The sequence below is a fragment of the Mixophyes fleayi genome, chromosome 6 (genome assembly GCF_038048845.1).
Source record: "Mixophyes fleayi isolate aMixFle1 chromosome 6, aMixFle1.hap1, whole genome shotgun sequence".
Taxonomy (NCBI): Eukaryota; Metazoa; Chordata; class Amphibia; order Anura; family Limnodynastidae; genus Mixophyes; species Mixophyes fleayi.
In genome coordinates, this window is record NC_134407.1 from 221,215,688 (window position 1) to 221,239,505 (window position 23,818).

Consider the following 23,818-nt stretch of genomic DNA (forward strand, 5'->3'; position numbering starts at 1 on the left):
TTGCTCTTTGTAATACACCTTTACAAACAAAGATATGGATAAGATCTTGGTTACAGGATAGGGAACATAGAATTGTAGTAAATGGAATTAATTCACAGGAGGGAAAGGTTACCAGTGGAGGACCCCAAGGATCTGTACTTGGACCAGTGCTTTTAATATATTTATTAGTGACATTGTGGTATTGAAGGGAAAGTATGCCCTTTTTGCAGATATGCAACAGGGTAGACACACCAGGAGGGGTAAAACAAATGATTGATGATCTAGGTAGACTAGAGGAACGGTCAAGAGAGTGGCAACTACAGTTTAATGCCAAAAATCATGCACTTGGGTCTCAAAATCTAAAGACTAAATATAGTATTAATGTCACTATAATGGAAACTACCGAGGAAAGGGATCTAGGAGTAACTATTTCAGGTGACATAAAAGCAGGTAAGCAATGTAACAAAGCAATGAGGAAGGCAAGTCAGATGCTTGGTTGTATAGGGAGAGGAATCAGTAGCAGAAAGAAAGAAGTAATAATACCACTGTATAGGTCATTGGTACGGCCTCATCTAGAATACTGTGTTCAGTTCTGGAGGCTATTTCTCCAGAAGGATATAAATACATTATAGACTGCACAAAGAAGGGCAACTAAAATGGTGCATGGCCTACAGCACAAAACTTAAACGGACAGAATAAAAGATCTTAATATGTATATCTTGTAGCAGAGAAGGGAAAGAGGGAACATGATAGAAACTTTCAAATACATCAAGGGTTTTAACAAGGTGCAGGAGGGAAACATTGTTCAAAAGAAGAGAAGTATTAGAACACGAGGACATGCACTGACACTGGGGGGAAGAGAAGTGTTAGAACACGAGGACATGTACTGACACTGGAGGGAAGTAGGTCCAGAGGAAATATGAGGAAAAACTACTTCACAGAAAGGGTAGTGGATAAGTGGAATAGCCTTATATGTGAGAGTTCACTAATAACACAATACTGCAACGCAGCTTTGAGGCACGTTAATGAACGAGCTTGTAACACTCTGTTAGTGAAAACAAGGTTCAAGATTTTACCTAGGTTTTACCTAGTACTTTTCAAAGATTGTGTTTTGTTGAAATACCATGAACTTTAATTTAGTTTATGCACAGTGAACACAACCACGCAAGTACTTGCTCTGGTATATTTTTATTTTTTATATTAATCAATAAGGTGACAATTTTGTTTAGTTTTGCTACTGTACACCCTTGTTTCCACAACCTATATTGCTACTTACCCAAGATACAATAGGTGGAACCTGTGATCAGGAACAAGAGTTATAACATATTATACAGTTCTCCTACAAGTCTACGTGGGTTAATTTCCATTCTTATCAAGGTTATTGTGAAGCCAATTTTTACACCCTAATGATGTCATCTCCTATATAGTTTTATAACTCAAATTATACAGTTTATTTTTATGTGGTATTAAACTTTATAAAACAAATGTGGAATGCAAATTATAATTCCTTAGCATGCAGATATAACTGTTGACTTTTTATAACATTATTTAGTCATTTTAAAGCAGAATTTTGGTAATTGAACACATTTTTTTTACAATTAAAAAATAAAATTACACCATTCAGTTTTATTAAGGATGTTGATATGATACCTGCCTCACCTCTTTACATGTCATGTTCTTCTCATATAAGCCAGAGTAAAGTATGAACATTCTAAAAGAGAATTCCAACCAAAATGTTTATTTATGCAATAACCACAAATTAGCTGTGTGAACACCCTATATCGTCCAGTTTGCATTCAAACTCTAGGTTGGGATCTGTAAAGCAATTGTAAACTCAGCGTACCGACACGAGTAATCCCAAAATGATGGGCGTTCTGGCAAGGTGATCATCGCAATTTTACTAGCTGGATGAGGAGTGTTTATTGCACAAATAAAATAGTTGCTTGGAGTTTTTCTTCAAATTCTGAAATCAGCCGATAGTTGAAGCCACCGGATTTTCTCATTGTTTAAACATTATGGAACATATGAAACATATAATGTCCGCAGGAGAACTGAGCAAGGCTGGGGAGAACCCTTCAAAGTAGAAAGCTAAGCACAACTAGAGAAAATTGTAAAAGAACACAGAAAACTTTAGATGCCAACAAGCTGAAGGAATCACATTTTCAAAGATGATCATCATCTACCAAACCTCAGAAGAGTTTGAAAAGATCAGAAATCTTCGATCTTCTTGAGGTACTACAACAAGAATACTGGACATATACTAGCCCTCATGTGTCCCTACAAGCTTGATTACATTATCCCAAACTTATGTCACTTGTTAACAGGTAACAATGAGCTGTAATTTATGCGGTAATCAAGTTTTATTTTTCTGGCTCCAAAAAAGTATAGCACTACTTGGTTTTGTGCAGACCACTGAGATGCACATAGATAGCACTAACATAGCAATGTATTAGATGGACACAGGATGCAATTAGAAGGGAGGAATTTTGAACATTTCAATATAATAATCAATGAAATCCAAATTTATAAATATGCAGTGTATTCACCTGGCTCTTCATCTCTGAAATCCCAGAGAGTAGTTGCAGACCACAAGGGATAGTATTGTCGTTCCCAAAATTTCAAAGTTCTAGATCTATTATTTGCTGAATTCAACAAGCTTAAAAAAATAAAACAGTAAATTTAGCATGTGCAAAAGTACAGGCACCCTTGTTGGTCAGTGCTTATTACTTTTGGCGTAATTCACAGCTTCACAAAGTGTCCTGTAGCTAGCCGAGTCTTTCTATTGTCGCTAAAGCATCTTTTCCCCTCTTCCTTGCAGAACTCTTCTTTAAGGCGCTGAATATTTGGGATCTGCCCACGTTTCAATAATATTAAAATCTCCACTTTTAAAATATTAAAAGTGGAGATCATTCAGGAATTTTAAATCTTTTGTTTCTGTAGTTACTCTATGATTGATTTGAGGCAGGTCTTTGATTTTTTTTTTTACTGAAATATCCAACCTCTTTTCAAGTTCAATTATATCACAGACTCTGGGACATTAGACTCTAGGATGTGTTGATATGTGGTCCATTCTTTCTTCCACCCAATTTCCTTTGTCACTGGCTGCCAAAGAACCCCAAAGCAGAAAAGATCCACCCAAAAACATGTATCGTATTTATTGTGGCTTTGCCCATAAAGTTAATATTTTTTCTTTCTTCTGTCTAAAGTCCTTTGTTCCACAAAGATTCTGTCGTATCTATATTTTGATTTGCATACTTCAAATGTTGTCTATAGTGATAAGGTCATCGGGAAAGTATCCTTCTGACAACTTTCCCATGAAGATTATTTTGGTGTAAGTAATCTTATACTGTGGACATGTCCATTTCTCTGGTCTCAGCTGAACCTTTCGGCATGGCCTCAGAAATGATATGCGGGTACTGTGTTGGATCATCACCATTTATTTATATAGCGCCACTAATTCCGCAGCACTGTACAAAGAACTCACTCACATCAGTCCCTGCCCCATTGGGGCTTACAGTCTAAATTCCCTAATATATATACACACAAACACACAGACTAGGGTCAATTTGATAGCAGACAACTAAGCTACCAGTATGTTTTTGGAGCGTGGGAGGAAACCGGAGCACCCGGAGGAAACCCACGCAAACACGGGGAGAACATACAAACTCCTCCCCATGGTCGGGAATTGAACTCATGACCCCAGTGCTGTGAGGCAGAAGTGCTAACCACTGAGCCCCGGTGTTGCCGTACATGACATGTCTGCAAGCGGTCTATCATAGATTAATCTGGGTCTTACTGATCTTCCCTTGACTTCAACAATTGCCTGTATCCTACATTTCTTAATGTTTCTGACAATGTAATATCCAAGCTGGAAACATTAAGATATTTTTAATAACCTTCACATGCTCTGTAACAGTCAGTTATCTTTCTTTCCAAGCCCGCTGTCAACTGCTCAGAGGAGTACAAGGCTATTGAGAGGACGCACACAAAAAAAAGGAGGTTAGAAGGGTCCGAGTACTCACTGAACTTTGCAATTCCCTTAATTGAAGGAAACATTACATTTTGAGACCTGATAAATCAACTGCAAGGGTGCCCAAAGGTTTGCCCATTCCATATTCACAGTTTTTTTTTCAATCTGTTAAATTCAGCACATAAAATTAAATATGTTCAAGTTTGTACCCTGCAGAGGTTAAGTTATATTCCTTTCGCCAAGTGATTCATTTACAAGAAAACAAATAGCTGTGATCAAAAAGAATTTGATTCTTTCAGGAATGTTTTAAGTTTATTCAGATCATTCAAAACCTCTTCTATATTCAGAGCAAGCATATTATTATTCCCTTGTGTGAGTCCTATAATGCGATATGAGGGCTGACTTCTGGGTAAAACATTTCCCACAGTCAGAACATGAGAACGGTCTCTCTCCAGTGTGAGTCCTGAGGTGAACAGTAAGATATGATTTACGGTTAAAACTCTTCCCACATTCAGAACAGGAAAATGGCCTCTCACCACTATGAGTTTTCTGGTGCTTAACAAGATCTGAACTAAAAGTGAAGCATTTGCGGCAGTGAGGGCAGGAAAAAGGTTTCGAGCCTCTGTGAATTTTCTCGTGCCTTACACGGTCGGAGTTACTAGCAAAACCTTTCCCACAATGAGTGCAAGAAAACGGCTTCTCACCAGTGTGAGTTCTCTGGTGAAGAGTAAGATGAGCAATGTAACTAAAACATTTCCCACATTCAGGGCAAGAATATATTGGTTTCCCTTGATGAATTCTCTGATGTAGAGAGAGCAAAGAGTTACTTGTGAAACATTCCCCACAGTCATAACAGTCGTATGATTGTCGTCCTTTGTAAACCATCTGATTTTTAAGATCTGAATTGTTAATAAGCCATTTTTTACACTGGGAGCAGTTACACGTCTTGCCTGTAGCATGTATTTTTTGATGAGTCGATACAGACAGTGTTGGTGTATAATCTTTGGATGTATAAATGTCAATGTCTGTAGAGATTCCTTCTTCACATGAGACTGCTTCCTCCTTAATATGAGTAGATGTATATTGTGTATGATCTGTGGGTGTATAAATGTCAGTGTCTGTAGAGATCCCTTCTTCACACGAGACTGATTCCTTCTTAATATCAGTAGATATATATTGTGTATGATCTGTGGGTGTATAAATGTCAGTGTCTGTGAGGTTTCCTCCATCACACGAGACTGATTCCTCCTTAATATGAGTAGATGTATATTGTGTATGATCTGTGGGTGTATTAATGTCAGTGTGTGAGAGATTTTCTTCGTCACATGAGACTGATACTTCCTTAATATGAGTAGATGGATATTTAGTTCCAGCACCATTAGGCCGACCTGTTAGAAAGAAATACATTGTGGTCAGATTTTTAAACTCATAATCTTAAGTCTAACCTCTTTACTATGTGTAGATGTAGTTGCACAAATTAGGTGACCTACGTGCTGGTAACCTCGTTTACACTGTGAACCCGCAAGTACACAGACATTTTGGAGATCACTAGATCCACTGATCTAAACGAAATGTGCACTATCTGTATTTACAAGGTCTGGATATGCTGTCTTACCCTCTAATGTGAGGCTCTGGTGATCCTCCATCATCACGTCCTTGTACAGATCCTTGTGTCCTTCTAAATACTCCCACTCCTCCATGGAGAAATAGACAGTGACATCCTGACACCTTATAGGAACCTGACACACACAATGATACAGTCATCATCCAGACACATCCCCTGGTGTTACTGTATAATGTCCCATTCCCAGCAGTCACCTCTCCAGTCAGCAGCTGAATGATCTTGTTGGTCAGTTCCAGGATCTTCTGGTCATTGTCTCTCTCATGTATCAGTGAGTGAGGTGGAGGCACCGTGATGGGGCTCTGGGTCCTGCTCAATCCTCCTGATACACAGGGATGGCTGCTGGGTGTCTCACACTCACCAGACTTCTTCACAACTGTGTAATCCTGTGTAGTTAGAAATATAGCTATAAATATCAATATCTACAATTGTAAATTATGCCACCTCTCCTTCAGGACCCTGTATTTTATAATAGCGATAAGAGTGATGTCACTCCCAGAATCCCTCACCTCTCCAGTCATATCCCTGTTTTATTACTAGAGACAAGAATGATGTCACTGTGACATTCCCAGAATCCCTCACCTCTCCAGTCATATCCCTGTTTTATTACTAGAGACAAGAATGATGTCACTGTGACATTCCCAGAATCCCTCACCTCTCCAGTCATATCCCTGTTTTATTACTAGAGACAAGAATGATGTCACTGTGACATTCCCAGAATCCCTCACCTTTCCAGTCATATCCCTGTTTTATTACTAGAGACAAGAATGATGTCACTGAGACATTCCCAGAATCCCTCACCTTTCCAGTCATATCCCTGTTTTATTACTAGAGACAAGAATGATGTCACTGAGACATTCCCAGAATCCCTCACCTCTCCAGTCATATCCCTGTTTTATTACTAGAGACAAGAATGATGTCACTGAGACATTCCCAGAATCCCTCACCTCTCCAGTCATGTCCCTGTTTTATTACTAGAGACAAAAGTGATGTCACTGAGACATTCCCAGAATCCCTCACCTCTCCAGTCATATCCCTGTTTTATTACTAGAGACAAGAATGATGTCACTGAGACATTCCCAGAATCCCTCACCTCTCCAGTCAGCAGGCAGATGATCTCCAGGGTGAGATTTAATATCCTTTCAGTTGTATGACTTTTGTCCTTGTCCATCCTCAGTTTTTCTGCATCTATATAGGTCTCTTTTCTATAGATTTGAAGAAGAGGTTTTTTTCTTGGCCTTTCACAACTTAATCATGCTAGATAAAGAAAAAATTAGAATTAGTCAAGAAATATCACACTAAGGCAACAAAGCAGAACACCAGCTCTTTGGAACCATACCAAAAGTACTTTAAAATAAAATATAAATATTTGTCTTTCCATAAATGCAATATTAGTTATCTTGAAATAAACGTTTTACGGAGCCTGTAATGTATAACTCTTCCAATAAATACCGTTCTAAAGCTCACTGTTATTCTATAGGATCCATGACTGCATTCTATAGAGACAAACATAAAAGAGAGCTACGCATGTCCAATACTCTGAATTTCATCATTCATGTGTGCCATATCCCTGATGGTTTCATCCAGACTCAGGATTGTTCATTCAGATCCACAGATCTTATAAGACCAACTATTTTGAGTCCTTCCCTGTCTCTTATTCCTCTAGTGTTGTGGGGTAACACAGATGGTCCAATCTTTTCTAGTCCTTTAATTCCTCCGAGTCCATCCTGAATTCAGTGGTCCTAGAACGTTTGTGAACTCTTTAAATTTTCTAAATTTCTGCATAAATGTGGCCTTAAATTATCTTCATCTAAATCATAAAAATAGATAAAGAGAACACAATAAATCAAATAACACAATAGAATATACTTTTACATTCACGTATGGATCAAAATGATCCAACATTACATTTATTTGTCGGCATGAGTATGTGAAGCTCTAGGAATTAGTTCGATTAAGGGGGAAATAAATGTCAGGAATCAATGGTATAATAATCAGGTCTGAGAGTACGAGTATGAGTATAAGAGGACCTCACAAAAAAAGTTGTCGTTGCTCATCAGGTTGGCCGTGGTCGGCCAACAAAAATCACTCCAAGAGCAATGCCTATGATAATCCGGGAGAAAGGCACCCAGGATACTTTCAGCAGGCCTCTCCAAGAAGAACATTGATGCCCATTAAAAGTTTGCTAAAGACCACATGGAAGAAATTTTCCTGGACAAAGAAGTCTAATATAGAAATTTTTCGCTTAAATAAGAAACATTATTTTTGGAGAAAGCCAAGCCCTGTGTTCCAACATAAGAACGTGGCCTTATCTGTGTGGAGTTTGTATGTTCTCCCTGTGTTTGCGTGGGTTTCCTCCGAGTGCTCCGGTTTCCTCCCACACGCCAAAAACATAATGTTAGGTTAATTGGCTGCTCTCAAAATTTACCCTAGTCTCTCTCTCTGTCTGTGTGTATGTGTGTTAGGGAATTTAGACTGTAAGCCCCAATGGAGCAGGGACTGATGTGAGTGAGTTCTCTGTACAGCGTTGCGGAATTAGTGGCGCTATATAAATAACTGATGATGATGATACTAAGAAAAATATCTAATTGCTTTGGATTATGATTCAGTCTTTAGAACATCTTCTTTTACGGTCAGGAAAAGTTTAAGAAAACTTGGGATCCTTGGATTAGGCACTTGTCTCCCCCGCTTACTTCACTCGTAGCTTTTTAATACTCCGAGGAAGACCCGCTGTGGGCAGGATCTCTGCCTCAGCTGCTTATTTACTCTCTTCCATTCTCCTCTCTATATTTGCAAGAAGCCCCTTTTAGCTGTAATTGCAGCTGTGAGCCTGTCTGAGTCTCTTCTAGCTTTGCACATCTGGACACTACAATTTTCGTCTTTGTAATATTCCTTGATTTTTATCAGGTTGGATGGTGCTCATTGGTAAAGAGTCATTTCAAAATCGTTCCACAGATTTTCAGTAGGGGTTGAGGTCTGGGCTCTGATTGGGTCACATCAGAGCATTCAGTTTTATCTTGGTCTTCTCAGACTATAAAGTCTATCTCAACTTGGTATGTGGGTGGTCCACAGGCTCTCTGCAAACGTGAGTTTTCTTCCACAATTGATTTCTTTTTACGAACCTCCAATAAGGCGTAGATTTGTAGAGTGTCTCATGGACAGTTTCTCCCATGTCTTCCACCGAACACTGCATTACTCTATCAGAGTTGCCATGGGCCTCCTGGTGGCTCCCAAACAAGTGTTCTTCTCATATACACATGGAGTTTGGAGACCAGCCTGTTCTAGAAAAGTTCACAGTTCTATCATACTTTCTCCGTTTGTGTACGATGGACTTGGCAGTGCTTCTGGACAAATTAAATCTTTTTATATCCTTTACCTGATTTGGTGCTTTAGAACAACCAGGCTTTGCTTTCAAAGTTCTTTGATCTTCATGATGAATGAATGCACTAAATTATTGGGGTCATAGTGGGCATATTTATTTTGAAATAATTTAAAACACTTTAGTTGTACACAGTTGGATTGCAATTAATTAATAATGTAACCTCTGAAGACAACTGAGGCCTAGGACTTGAGAGACGATATATTCCAGAAGGACAATGACTCAACACCTACAAAAAAAGCTTTTGTTGGTAGCTTAAAAACAAAACAAAACAAATTTCCTCTAGTGGCTCAATCAAATCCCAGATCTCCACCTCATCAAGAAACTGTGGAATTATTTGCTGTTCATCAATTGTCCCTATTCAACCTGAAGCAGCTCCAGCAATATGGGAAAGAAACATGACAAAGATTGCAGTGCTCATATGTGCAAAGTTGATACTTAACCAAATAGACACTGAAGGCTTCTGCCCAGCATAAAAAAATAGAGGATGAAAAATCTTTTAATTTTTTTAAACATTTCAAACCCTCCATGTTTTAGTACCAGAAAATGAACTTTATACACAAAAGTGATTGCTGGGGACACAAGTTTGGAATGTGTACTAATATCTACCGAAAATGTGTCAGTGCTAATACAATGTTATTAACATATATGTAATGTCCATCCATTCAGTTATAGTATGTAGGCAGGACAAGATATAAGACCTGTGACTGTGATAATCATGTGACTTGTTACATCATAAATAGGGTTTATGATGTCATCGGTCTTGGAAGATCAGTTGGTGCTGGCCACAGAACAGTCAACCATTAGAATGTGCTGCCGCTATATAAATGAGTGTCGATGATGATTATATCTGAAAAATATGAAAAAGTAGATAGACGGGTATGAGGTAGATATTAGATAGACAGATAGATATACATGAGATAGATAGATATGAGATAGATACATAGATAGATAGATAGATAGATAGATAGATAGATGTGAGATAGATACGAGATAGATAGATAGATATTAGATAGATAGATATTAGATAGATAGATAGATATGAGATAGATACATAGATAGATAGATATATATGAGATAGATACATAGATAGATAGATAGATAGATAGATATGAGATAGACAGGAGATAGATAGATAGATAGATAGATATATAGATAGATATGAGATAGATATGAGATAGATCGATAGATATTAGATAGATAGATATTAGATAGATATGAGATAGATGTGAGATAGATAGATAGATAGATATTAGATAGATATATATTAGATAGATAGATAGATAGATAGATATGAGATAGATAGACATGAAAGAGATAGATACGAGATAGATAGATATGAGATAAATAGACAGGAGATAGATAGATAGATAGATAGATAGATAGATAGATAGATAGATAGATAGATATGAGATAGATAAATAGATATGAGATAGATACAAGATAGATAGACATGAAAGAAATAGATACGAGATAGATAGATAGATAGATAGATAGATAGATAGATATTGATGATAAATAGGAGATAGAAAAATAAATAGATATATAAAAATGAGATTGATACATATGAGATAGATAAACAGAAAGATAGGAGATAGATATATACACAAGATAGATAGATAGATAGATGTTGATGATGATAAATAGAAGATAGATACATAGAAGATAGATAAATGATGATGATGGATAGGAGATAGATACATATATATGAGATAGATATTAGATAGATAGACATGAAAGAGATAGATAGATGTTGATGATAGATAGGGGATAGATAAATAAATAGATAAATATGAGATTGATACATATGAGATAGATACAGATAGAAAGATAGGAGATAGATATATACACAAGATACATAGATACATAAATGTTGCTGTTGTTGATGATGATAGATAAGACATAGATAGGAGATAGATATAATTGTGTACTATATATAATAAAGTGTGTAATGTAACATGACACATAGCTATATAAGGAGTGTGCACCAGATATAACACCAGATATAAGTAGATATACAAGGGGTGTGAACTAGAGCTACCATCAGATATAGCTATAAATAGATATATAACCTCAGTGCTCACCCTATACCCCTCACTGTAGTTATCTCTAATCAGGTAAATAGAGCAGAACTGACCTGATCCTCACTCCTCCTCCTGATGGCCCCTCTACTCAGCTTCCTGTGTGCGGTCCACCTGACTTCCGGGTATGCGTTCCACCTGACTTACTAGTGTGCGTTCCATCTGACTTCCACGTGTGCGTTCCACCTGACTTCCTAGTGTGCGTCCCATCTGACTTCCTGGTGTGCGGTCCACCTGACTTCCTGGTATGCGTCCCATCTGACTTCCTGGTATGCGTTTCATCTGACTTCCTGGTGTGCGTTCCATTTAGCTTCCACGCGTGGTTTCTATGTGGGACAGTGGAGCTGAGTTTCTGCAGTGGCTGCCATACTGGTACTTTGTGTAGGATGTCTTCTCTAAGCCCTGCACTATGAGTAAAGCTTGGAATAAAGTACCATAGAAAGCTGAAGAGCAGTTTCAGCGCAAATTATTTTTCAATTAATAGTTTAACTACTTAATTTTAGTCACTTTATTTTTGGAAATAAAAACAATTTTTGTAACACCAGTGACATGTAGGAGGGAGGAAAGGGGCAGAGGGCACAAGGTGATGGAGGAGTGGATATAGAAGGGAGAGGTGGGGTTGAGAAAACAGTGATAGGATGGTGGGACTGAGAGGGATTTGGGGATTGCAGAAGGGTAGGGGTTGGGAGTAAGAGTTATTCATTGTGTGCAGGAGACTGTGCTTATGACCTTGAATATAGCAGAAACAGGAGATAAACCGACTCCCCCCTGGGGAGTATTCCTGTGTGATAATGAGAGAATGTAGCAACATCTGTGTAAAGGGAACATGAGTGGTTAAAACCTTTTGGGGCGTAGTTTTCTGTAATACATTATTTTTGCTATATATAGATATGGACTTGTAACTAATAAAGCAGAGCTTATTGTACACTCAAACCATGCAGTGTATTTAATTCTCTCCAGCTGATGAGCTCATAACTGATAAGCTGACATTTACAGGTGAACAATCTGATTTAGATCGACAGGAGCATGTTAAAGGGATAGAGGCTGCTTCAGAATGACAAGAGGAGAGAAAGGAAAGTGACAACAGAGGGAGGTGAGAGGAGAGAGAGAGATGGGAGAGAAAGTTATGGGAGAGGGATGTTAGAGGAGAGGGAGAGAGGAAAAAAGGAATGGGAGAGGAAGATAAGATTAAAGAGGAGAGAAATTGATGGGAGAGGGGGAAAGAGGAGAGAAAGGAATGGGAGAGAAGGGAAAGAAAGGAGAGAACCTTGTGAGAGGGGCATAGAAAGTCATCGGAGAGGGATATTTCAATTATTTTGGAATATCTATTATCTGTATTAATCTGGATTTCTTTACTAAATAAAATGTATCATTTTATTTTCTATTTACCAGATCATTAACAGAGATGCTAAAAATCTTTATACAAAGAGATACGTATATATAAGAGGGTTATTTTGTATTTTGTTTTATGTTTAATGAATACGTAAAAGGGGAGGATGGGAGGAAGGTCGGAAGGTAAGGAAGTACATTTTCAATTGAAAAATAAATACATTAGGAGACATGAACTATACAACAAGTAAATGTTATATTATATAAGTGATCTTTACGTAAGAAAATATTGAATAATTTGGAGGAAGAGGTACAATCTATGGTCAGTGACTGGGAAGGGGAGGAGCGGGTATTTTTAGTAGGGGTAGGAGGGAGGGGGTAGTGACCGGATTGAAAACAAGAAAAGCGCATAGAATACAAAAGATGAACATGCCAAGCCTCAACAGCCTGTGTTTCTACAAGATCCATTTCAATGTCATCTTTGGTAATTGTGAAGATACCGGGTTTTCTGGCCCAATTCTACCCACTTCATGCTGGCTGGCCACCGAAGGTGATTCACTATGCCAGGGAAGCCTTCCCATTATTTTTCTAAGGCTCCTATAGTCACTCAGGCAAATGCAGTTAAAAAAGTACAACAGTACATTTATTGTAATAAAAACAACACTTGAATATTATATACAAACAGTAAATAAATACCAGCCAGGTTTACCACATCATCTGTTCCTTACACCACTAGCTTATGGAGTTACAGTCACTGGGCTATCCAGAGTTGAAGACCCATGGATCTGCAGATGTAGTCCACTGGTAGAGAACAGCAGCTCAACACCAGCCACTCTGCAACCTCCAGCGATCAATCCTCAGAATGAACAACCCGCCCCTCTTGGAGTGGCTGCTTATATACAGGGTCAACTTTCCACAGTGCTTTCCCCTTCCTGGGCAAACCCCTAGCTCTCTCCCTCTTAAACATTGGCGGGTGCTGGAGCAGAGAGTTGGAGGGGGAGTGGAGATGAGCTGTCCTTCCACAGTAACTCTCCTGCTGTGCCCCTGACAGAATGTCTGGCTCAGTACTGTGGATGACAATGGATACTAATTGGCCTTCCCCACCTCCAGATATAGGATAGCAGTCAGCCCCGTGTCCTGGAACTTGATCCTTACCCATAACCCACTTGGCTTCACTTTAAGAACAATTAATAACAGCTTCACCACAATATCAACAATATACAATAAACAATATACATATTTACAATGAGCTACAATATCCCCTTATTCACATGTAATTAGACACTGCGTTTGTACACTGGTGAGCTGGGGAACATAAACAAGGCTATAAAAGGTACATGTTGTAAAGCTAAACATTTTCTGAGAAATGAGGGACAGGCTTCGTCACAGCAATAATAAGTCCCAAAAATTCAATACTTTCAGACTCAAATACACATAATTTAGTATACAGTCGATGAGCTCTAAAACATTCTAGAACAGTCCGAACGTGGCACTGATGTTCTGACAACATTTGAGAGTAGAGCAAAATAGTATCCAGATAAACTACTACATACTTAATTTTTCAAACATCTCTGAAATAAGAGGCCTTGGATATCTATTATGAATGGTACAATTAGTAAGAGTCCACCATTTTTTCCTCCCCTATGAAGAAAATAGGGCACAAGCTGAAGAATTAGATGGATGAATGAACCATTTTTTTCAAGTTTTACTCAATGTATTCCTTCAAATTTTTTAACTCAGGCTCAGACAATGAGTAAATTCACCCAAATGTATTAGCAGCTCCTGGAACAAGATCCATAGGGCAGTCATAGAGATGATGAGGAGACTAGCCTGATTATTATCAAAGACATCTTTGACAATGTAGAGATCTGGAGATACTTACAGATTAAGCACCTTCTGTCACAGGGCCTCCCAAAACAACACACTTCTAGGAGTCTAACGGTTTTGAATCTCTGTGTTTCAGGTCACCCTGCCCTGCACATTCCCTCTCAACTATATATAAGCTTTTGGTAGAACATCTATTCGTGTCCCCTCTGAAATTTAAAACAGAGTGTGAGAGAGATCTAGGAGTTGAACTACAAGAGGCCGATTGGTCCAAGATTTTTCGGGCATCTCACGCATGTTCTCCCAATGTTTCAATTCTAGAAACTCACTATAAGGTAATTACCAGGTGGTACAGATGCCCTGCTCATCTGGCGAGGGCCTTCCGTGGGGTGCCCGACACTTGTTGGAGATGCAACCAGGGTTCTGGTTCTCTTCTGCATATCTGGTGGGATTGCCCCATGTTGCAAACGTTTTGGTCCCGGGTGGTAAGCATCACGCGGAAGCTGCTAGGTAAAGACATACCCAACACTCCGGTGTTCTGGCTGTTAAATAAAGTTGATAAACCTCTATCACTTTTTAAAAAATCTCTCTTGAAATTTATTATCTTAGCAGCAAAGGCAGTAATCCCAGTGAAATGGAGATGAACCACGCCTCCGAGTATTCGGGACTGGTCTAATAGATTGGAACACTATAGGGTCATGGATGAGATGCACCTGTCAACCACAGACTCGTTTGAAATGTATTATGCTATCTGGGGCCCATGGCTAAACCTTTTAGACTCTCCTGAGTCCCCAATCTCAAATTTGACTGATTGAGTGGTTTTGTTCCCACTTTTGCACCCGAGGATTGGCTTGGTTGGATGGTCATCTGGATTTGTGTTGTACCAGGCAGATTCACAACCTACTAGGCTAACAGAGCTTTAAACTAAATTGAAGTTTTAAGTGAGGATTTTTTGCTACACCCCCTCCCCCAAATGTGATTTCCCCTTCCCTTCTTTCCCTTTGACTGTATGTTGTTCGTAATATTGTTACTAGTAGATTTGTGTATGGTATGGCATATCTTTTTTACAGGTCTTTGAGTACATTTTTGGACTGGAGCCAGGATGTCATTCTTTCTGTATCAACAGCCTACCATGCAAATTTGTTGATTGTGCATCTATAACCTGTCTGTGTTTACAAAAACCCAATAAAAATTAAAAAAAAAAAAAAAAAAAGACATCTTTGAATTCTTGGTATAGTACAGGTAATTTAGATTCTCCTGAGACAACCATAGCTAAACTGGTCCAGTCACCTTCCAAACTCAGACTGTGATGTTGACAATTTTTTAATCTGCCAGTTTAAGCCAGGATTGTGTTAGCAGAGCCAGGGCATACCCAATATGATAGGAAATTTTATTTAGAACTTTTCCAGGTGATCTCCTACAGTGCAGACAAGTAAAGACACTGTCTCTTCATGATTTCTAGATGAATAATTGCATTTTTTTTCTGCCAGAGGAATATTTTGCAGGCACTTGAAGCAAATGATGTTTATTAGCTCAAGTGTCGTAATAAGAACAGTTCACATTAGTGTTTGGTTGTCACTCACCGGACTGTGAGTGCTTCTTCTCGGACATTTAGGAACCGTGGCCGTCCTCCATCCTGAGGGTCTGCGCATGCGCAGCCCTTTCAAACCCTTCAGTACATGTCCCTTTAACTTAATTGGCAGATCAGGCAACACTCCCTATATTAAGCACCTGTGGTCAATACCACGTTGCCTGATCTTGGAGTCTCATTCCCCATGAGCCTCTGAAGGTGTTCCTGTGTTTCCTCGTGTATTCAGCGCTGCTGATTCCTGTGGTTTCCAAACCACTTCTCCCTCTGTGGTTTCCAAACCACTTCTACTCCTGTGGTTCCCATACCACTTCTACCCTCCTGTGTATCATCGTGACTGTTAGCTGATTCCTATCCGCTGCCTCCGTGCACTACAGTCTTCAAGCACTTCAACTCTACTATATATCATTGTGACTGTTAGCTGATTCCTATCCACTGCCTCCGTGCACTACAGTCTTCAATCTACCTCAACTCACCTGTATATCATTGTGACTGTTATCTGATTCCTATCCGCTGCCTCCGTGCACTACAGTCTTCAATCTACCTCAACTCACCTGTGTATCATCGTGACTGTTAGCTGATTCCTATCCGCTGCCTCAGTGCACTACAGTCTTCAACCTTCAACTCGTCTGTGTTTCATCGTGACTGTTTGGCTGATTCCTATCCGCTGCCTCCGTGCGCTTCAGTCGTCAGCTCATCTGAACTCTCCCGTGTTTCCTCAAGACTGCTACATCTGATTCCTACCCGCTACTCTCCGTGATCAACAGTTCCAGCTCAGCTCTGCTCTCCCGTGTTCCATCGTTACTGCACCTGCTGGTTGCTATTGGCTACCTCCGGGTATCTGCAGAGTCCTGCTGCTGCTACTCCTCAGCTCTACTCGTCCTTCAACAGCTGATCCACTCTCCATGCTTTCCTGTGTTCCCGCTGGTCTCTACCCGCCTGTTAGCATCGGATCTGCGCCTCACTACTTTCTTCTCAGCTAGACCATCGCTACTCTTCAGGGTCCTCCAGGAGTCCAGTTCTACATACTACTGCTTCCTGAGTATTTGTTTCCCTGCTGGTCTACATACCTGTGCGCTGCACCTACTTGACTACCGCTTCACCTATCCAGGGACTTCGCCTCCTGCCGGCCTCCAGCCGTTCAGGTATCTCTGCACTCCTGTCTGACAGCCTGCTTCTGAACCACGGTATGCATACTTCTCATTGACTGTGTTGGTGTATTGCATATCTTGCTGGACTGTGTTGGTTCTCCTTTGGAGTTTGCTATCCGCTGAGTCTATTGCCATCATTGACTGTGTTATCTTGTGCCGGATTACCTCAAGTGACTTTCTATTATTGCAGTGCTGTTCAGTCATTCATATATTGTGCATATTATTGTGGATCAAGTTTAAGGTGCCCGTGTATTTCCTGTATTGCAGTCTCTCCCCGTGCTCCTCCTCACATATATGTTCAGTGGTACAACTTGCTAGAGGCAGACCACTGGTCCCTGTTTCCTGTGTCACCTGTTCCAGTATCCTCTCACATAGCAGTGGTACAACTTGCTAACGCAGACCACTGACTCCCCGGATACCTCCACTTGGATTCCATTCCTTCACTCAGACAGCGGTACAATTTGCTATCCGCAGACCGCTGACTCTCATCACCCCCTCGTTTCTGTTGGACATTCCTCCTCACCATAGCAGTGGTACAACTTGCTACCGCAGACCACTGACTACCTTCACGTGTCCTTTGTCCATACAGTTCCTCGTGTATTTCTACATCCATATTACCAGTGCTGCTAGTCATAGACTTTCCTGAGCATCTCATCATCTGCTATTCCCTGTTCCGTGATCACCCTGTTACCAGAGTACCATATTACCACCTATACTGCTCTGGTAAGCCTATCACCTGGTGATCCCTGGGTAAAGACTCCTAGTGCCCGTGACAGTAAGATCAGGCCATGACAGACCCAGATACGGAACCTACAGCCAAAGAGATGCTGCAGCATCTGGTCACCCGTGTGGAGCAACAGGATGCTCGCCAACAGCTGTTACTTCAATGTTACCAATCGTTAGCCTCCCAAGGACCATCTGGACAACCTGTTACAGCTAATGTTGAAGCTCCTGTGCTTTCCTCCGTTTCCCCAGTGCCATCCCAGGTGTCTACAGCTCCCACGCTTCACCTGCCTACTCCGTCAAAATACGATGGAGACCCCAAAACTTGTAGGGGTTTTCTCAACCAATGCTCAGTTCATTTTGAGCTCCAACCTCAAAATTTTTCTACCCATCGTACCAGAGTGGCCTATCTTATCTCATTGTTCTCTGGACAAGCTCTGGCTTGGGCCTCCCCTCTGTGGGAGAGAAACGATCCTATATTACAAGATAGTGCCAAATTCATTTCTAGTGTGTTCGATGAACCAGGTCGTGTGACCTCCGCTGCTTCCAGCATTCTTCGTTTACGACAAAGTTCTCATACAGTAGGCCAGTACGTCATTCAATTTAGGATCTTAGCCTCTGAACTTCAGTGGAACACTGAAGCATTAATTGCCGCCTTCTGGCAGGGGCTCTCCGATAAAATTAAAGATGCACTGACTACCCAAGAGCTTCCTTCGTCACTAGAAGATTTGATCTCTCTTTGCCATCGTAGACATGAGATTTCGTGAAAGAGAATCTGAGAAAACAACTTCTGTTAAAGCACCTCTTCGTTCAACCCCTCAATTTCGTCCAGCGTCACCTTCTGTGATTCCCATGGAGATAGGACGTTCCAAATTATCTTTAGAAGAGAGGAAACGAAGAGTAAAGAATAGACTCTGTATCTATTGTGCTGATTCCACACATATGCTCAGTTCTTGCCCTAAGAAATCGGGAAATGCCAGGCCCTAACTAGTTCTGGAGAGGTGAAGTTAGGGTCCCTGGAGTCCTCTCCATCGTCTATGAAATTAAAAGTCTGCGCTTTTGATGTTACGATTTCCTTTGCTACCAAATCCTTTGAGTCACAGGCATTGATTGATTCTGGAGCAGCAGGAAATTTCATTTCTAAATCCCTAGTGAATCAATGGTCCCTACCAGTGATTACTTTAAAAACACCGATTACTGTGACTGCTATAGATGGATCACGTCTCATCAATGGTCTCATCACCCAAAGTACGTCTCCAGTAACACTTCAGATTGGTGTGCTACACCATGAAGAAATTTCGTTTTTAATTCTTCCAGTTACGACAAGTCCGATTGTCTTAGGCCTTCCATGGCTTCAGTGTCACTCTCCTCAGATTGACTGGCGCACTCCTCAAGTTACGTCTTGGGGAGCTGAATGTCATCATCGTTGTCTTTCTCAAGTCATTCCTCTTAAAGTACAGCAATCTTCCATCTCATCTTCCTCACCGGGACTCCCTCCTCAGTATGCTTCATTTGCCGATGTGTTTGATAAAGCTCAGTCTGAACGTCTTCCTCCTCATCGTTCTTGGGATTGTCCGATCGATCATCTACCTGGCAAGACTCCTCCCAGGGGTCGGGTCTATCCACTTTCGTTACCTGAAACTCAAGCCACATCTGAGTACATACAGGAGAATCTCCAGCGAGGGTTTATTCGACCTTCCACCTCTCCCGCTGGAGCCGGGTTCTTCTTCGTAAAAAAGAAGGATGGATCACTACGCCCCTGCATAGATTTTCGTGGACTCAACGCCATTACTATTAAGAATCGGTATCCCATTCCGCTGATCACTGAGTTATTTGATCGCATCAAGGGAGCTCGGATCTTTACCAAGTTGGATCTTCGTGGTGCCTACAATTTAATTAGAATCCGTTCCGGTGACGAATGGAAGACAGCGTTCAACACCAGAGATGGGCATTATGAATATCTAGTAATGCCTTTCGGGTTGTGCAATGCCCCCGCTGTTTTCCAAGGCTTCATTAATGAGATCTTTCGGGACTTATTATATGTATGTGTCGTTGTCTACCTGGACGACATATTGATCTTTTCACAAGACCTGCCTTCTCATCACCAACATGTGGCAGAGGTCCTCTCCAGACTCCAGAAAAATTCATTGTTCTGTAAGTTAGAAAAATGTTCATTCGAGTTGCCCCAGATTCCATTCTTGGGGTATATAGTTTCCGGAGTTGGCCTGAAGATGGATCCAGACAAGGTGAATGCTGTATTACATTGGCCCCAGCCAACTACTCTTCGTGCTATCCAGCGTTTTTTAGGTTTCGCCAATTACTATAGACGCTTCATTCAAGACTTCTCATCCATTGCATCTCCTATTGTGGCCCTGACTCGTAAAGGGGCTAATACTAAGCAATGGTCATCTGAGGCTCTCCAAGCCTTTCAAATTCTTAAAGAGTCCTTCTCCTCTGCTCCGATTCTTCGACAGCCTGATGTGACACTTCCCTTCTTCCTAGAAGTAGATGCCTCTAATGTGGGCTTAGGAGCCATTCTCTCCCAACGCTCGGAGCAACAAAAATTCCATCCTTGTGCCTTCTATTCTCGGGGTCTCCTGCCTGCAGAGAAAAATTATACGATCGGGGACAAGGAGTTGCTGGCTATCAAAGTTGCATTAGAGGAGTGGAGATACTTATTGGAAGGAGCTCGTCATCCGGTGACGATTTTCACGGATCATAAGAACCTGTCATATCTACAGTCTGCCCAATGCTTGAATCCTCGTCAAGCAAGATGGTCTCTTTTCTTTTCCCGTTTCGAATTAATTATAACCTTCAAACCAGCTGCCAAGAACAAAAAGGCTGACGCTCTATCTCGAGCTTTTGTGACGTCCTCTGACGTTGAAGAGGTTCCCAACCATTCTATTCTAGACCCCAAATCTATCTCGCTGGCTGCTTCGTCCACCAAAATGCTACCATTTGGGAAGACCCTCGTGCCTCCTACTCTGAGGAGGAAAATCCTTTCGTGGTTCCATGCCTCTCGTTTTTCTGGACACGCTGGTGAACGCAAGACCTTGGAGATTCTCTCTCGAAGTTACTGGTGGCCTTCGATGAGGAGAGACGTCAAAGAGTTTATTGCTTCCTGTGATTTATGTTCTCAGTTTAAATCCTCCCGCAGAACTCCAGCAGGGTTGCTGCGACCACTACCCATTCCGTCCAAGCCCTGGACCCATATTAGTATGGATTTCGTTACTGATTTGCCACCTAGTAAGAATCATAATACTATTTGGGTAGTGGTAGACAGATTTTCGAAGATGGCTCATTTTGTCCCTTTGTCTGGTTTGCCTTCCTCGTCTACTCTGGCTGAACATTTCGTTAAAGAAATCTTTCGTATCCATGGATGTCCGTCTGAGATTGTGTCAGATAGAGGAGTACAATTCGTTTCCAGATTCTGGCGGGCCCTTTGTAAAACCTTGGGCATACGATTAGCACTCTCATCTTCTTACCATCCGCAATCAAACGGACAAACTGAACGGGTCAATCAAGATCTCGAGACCTTTATAAGGATGTTCTCATCAGATAATCAAGACAACTGGGTAGAATTGCTTCCTTGGGCTGAATTCGCCCATAACAACATGTACCATGAGTCATCATCCAAAACTCCATTCTTTGTGGTCTACGGTCACCATCCGTCTTTTCCGGAGTTTCCTGCCCTCCCTCCCACCCAAGTTCCTGCTGTGGAGACTGTTTGTCAGACCTTTAAAAATATCTGGTCTCAGGTCAAAACCTGTTTAAAGAAGACATCTACCAAATATAAGTCTTTCGCAGATAAGAAGAGGCGGGCTATTCCACCACTAAAAATTGGAGATCGTGTCTGGTTATCTACCAAAAATATTCGGTTGAAGGTTCCATCTATGAAATTCGCTCCTCGTTTTATTGGTCCATATAGGATCATTCAAGTAATCAATCCAGTTTGTGTTAAACTTCTACTCCCTAAGAATCTTCGTATTTCCAATGCCTTCCATGTGTCCTTGCTCAAACCTCTCATCATCAACCGTTTCTCGACTCCTCCTTCAGCACCTCAGCCAGTTCAAGTTCATCAGGAGGAAGATTTCGAGATTACTGAGGTATTGGATGCAAAAATTTCGCGAGGAGTTCTCCGTTTCCTCGTTCATTGGAAGGGCTTTGGTCCTGAAGAGCGTTCATGGATCAAAGCTGAAGATCTCAACGCCCCAGCTCTTCTGAAGAAGTTTTATTCCAAAAATCCGGACAAGCCCGGTTCCAGGCGTTCTGTGCCCACCTTTAAAAGGGGGGGTACTGTCACTCACCGGACTGTGAGTGCTTCTTCTCGGACATTTAGGAACCGTGGCCGTCCTCCATCCTGAGGGTCTGCGCATGCGCAGCCCTTTCAAACCCTTCAGTACATGTCCCTTTAACTTAATTGGCAGATCAGGCAACACTCCCTATATTAAGCACCTGTGGTCAATACCACGTTGCCTGATCTTGGAGTCTCATTCCCCATGAGCCTCTGAAGGTGTTCCTGTGTTTCCTCGTGTATTCAGCGCTGCTGATTCCTGTGGTTTCCAAACCACTTCTCCCTCTGTGGTTTCCAAACCACTTCTACTCCTGTGGTTCCCATACCACTTCTACCCTCCTGTGTATCATCGTGACTGTTAGCTGATTCCTATCCGCTGCCTCCGTGCACTACAGTCTTCAAGCACTTCAACTCTACTATATATCATTGTGACTGTTAGCTGATTCCTATCCGCTGCCTCCGTGCACTACAGTCTTCAATCTACCTCAACTCACCTGTATATCATTGTGACTGTTATCTGATTCCTATCCGCTGCCTCCGTGCACTACAGTCTTCAATCTACCTCAACTCACCTGTGTATCATCGTGACTGTTAGCTGATTCCTATCCGCTGCCTCCGTGCACTACAGTCTTCAACCTTCAACTCGTCTGTGTTTCATCGTGACTGTTTGGCTGATTCCTATCCGCTGCCTCCGTGCGCTTCAGTCGTCAGCTCATCTGAACTCTCCCGTGTTTCCTCAAGACTGCTACATCTGATTCCTACCCGCTACTCTCCGTGATCAACAGTTCCAGCTCAGCTCTGCTCTCCCGTGTTCCATCGTTACTGCACCTGCTGGTTGCTATTGGCTACCTCCGGGTATCTGCAGAGTCCTGCTGCTGCTACTCCTCAGCTCTACTCGTCCTTCAACAGCTGATCCACTCTCCATGCTTTCCTGTGTTCCCGCTGGTCTCTACCCGCCTGTTAGCATCGGATCTGCGCCTCACTACTTTCTTCTCATCTAGACCATCGCTACTCTTCAGGGTCCTCCAGGAGTCCAGTTCTACATACTACTGCTTCCTGAGTATTTGTTTCCCTGCTGGTCTACATACCTGTGCGCTGCACCTACTTGACTACCGCTTCACCCATCCAGGGACTTCGCCTCCTGCCGGCCTCCAGCCGTTCAGGTATCTCTGCACTCCTGTCTGACAGCCTGCTTCTGAACCACGGTATGCATACTTCTCATTGACTGTGCTGGTGTATTGCATATCTTGCTGGACTGTGTTGGTTCTCCTTTGGAGTTTGCTATCCGCTGAGTCTATTGCCATCATTGACTGTGTTATCTTGTGCCGGATTACCTCAAGTGACTTTCTATTATTGCAGTGCTGTTCAGTCATTCATATATTGTGCATATTATTGTGGATCAAGTTTAAGGTGCCCGTGTATTTCCTGTATTGCAGTCTCTCCCCGTGCTCCTCCTCACATATATGTTCAGTGGTACAACTTGCTAGAGGCAGACCACTGGTCCCTGTTTCCTGTGTCACCTGTTCCAGTATCCTCTCACATAGCAGTGGTACAACTTGCTAACGCAGACCACTGACTCCCCGGATACCTCCACTTGGATTCCATTCCATCACTCAGACAGCGGTACAATTTGCTATCCGCAGACCGCTGACTCTCATCACCCCCTCGTTTCTGTTGGACATTCCTCCTCACCATAGCAGTGGTACAACTTGCTACCGCAGACCACTGACTACCTTCACGTGTCCTTTGTCCATACAGTTCCTCGTGTATTTCTACATCCATATTACCAGTGCTGCTAGTCATAGACTTTCCTGAGCATCTCATCATCTGCTATTCCCTGTTCCGTGATCACCCTGTTACCAGAGTACCATATTACCAC

At 41.5% G+C, this 23,818-nt stretch overlaps 1 protein-coding gene across 2 annotated transcripts; it reads right to left on the reverse strand.

Annotated features, from left to right (window-relative positions):
* Positions 1–3,400: 3,400 nt before the first annotated feature.
* Positions 3,401–11,147, reverse strand: LOC142159914 (uncharacterized). Of its 2 annotated transcripts, XM_075214791.1 has the most exons (6): positions 11,087–11,115; positions 7,038–7,380; positions 6,664–6,827; positions 5,768–5,956; positions 5,565–5,688; positions 3,401–5,337 (listed from the first exon to the last, which is right to left on the reverse strand). In XM_075214791.1, the coding sequence occupies exons 3-6, from the start codon at positions 6,739–6,741 to the stop codon at positions 4,310–4,312; spliced, it is 1,419 nt and encodes a 472-aa protein (XP_075070892.1). In that variant the 5' UTR covers positions 6,742–6,827; positions 7,038–7,380; positions 11,087–11,115; the 3' UTR covers positions 3,401–4,309. The 2 variants fall into 2 exon arrangements, with proteins under 2 accessions (XP_075070892.1, XP_075070893.1); XM_075214792.1 differs by lacking the exon at positions 7,038–7,380 and having other exon boundaries at positions 11,087–11,147.
* Between the last annotated feature and the right edge of the window lie 12,671 nt (positions 11,148–23,818).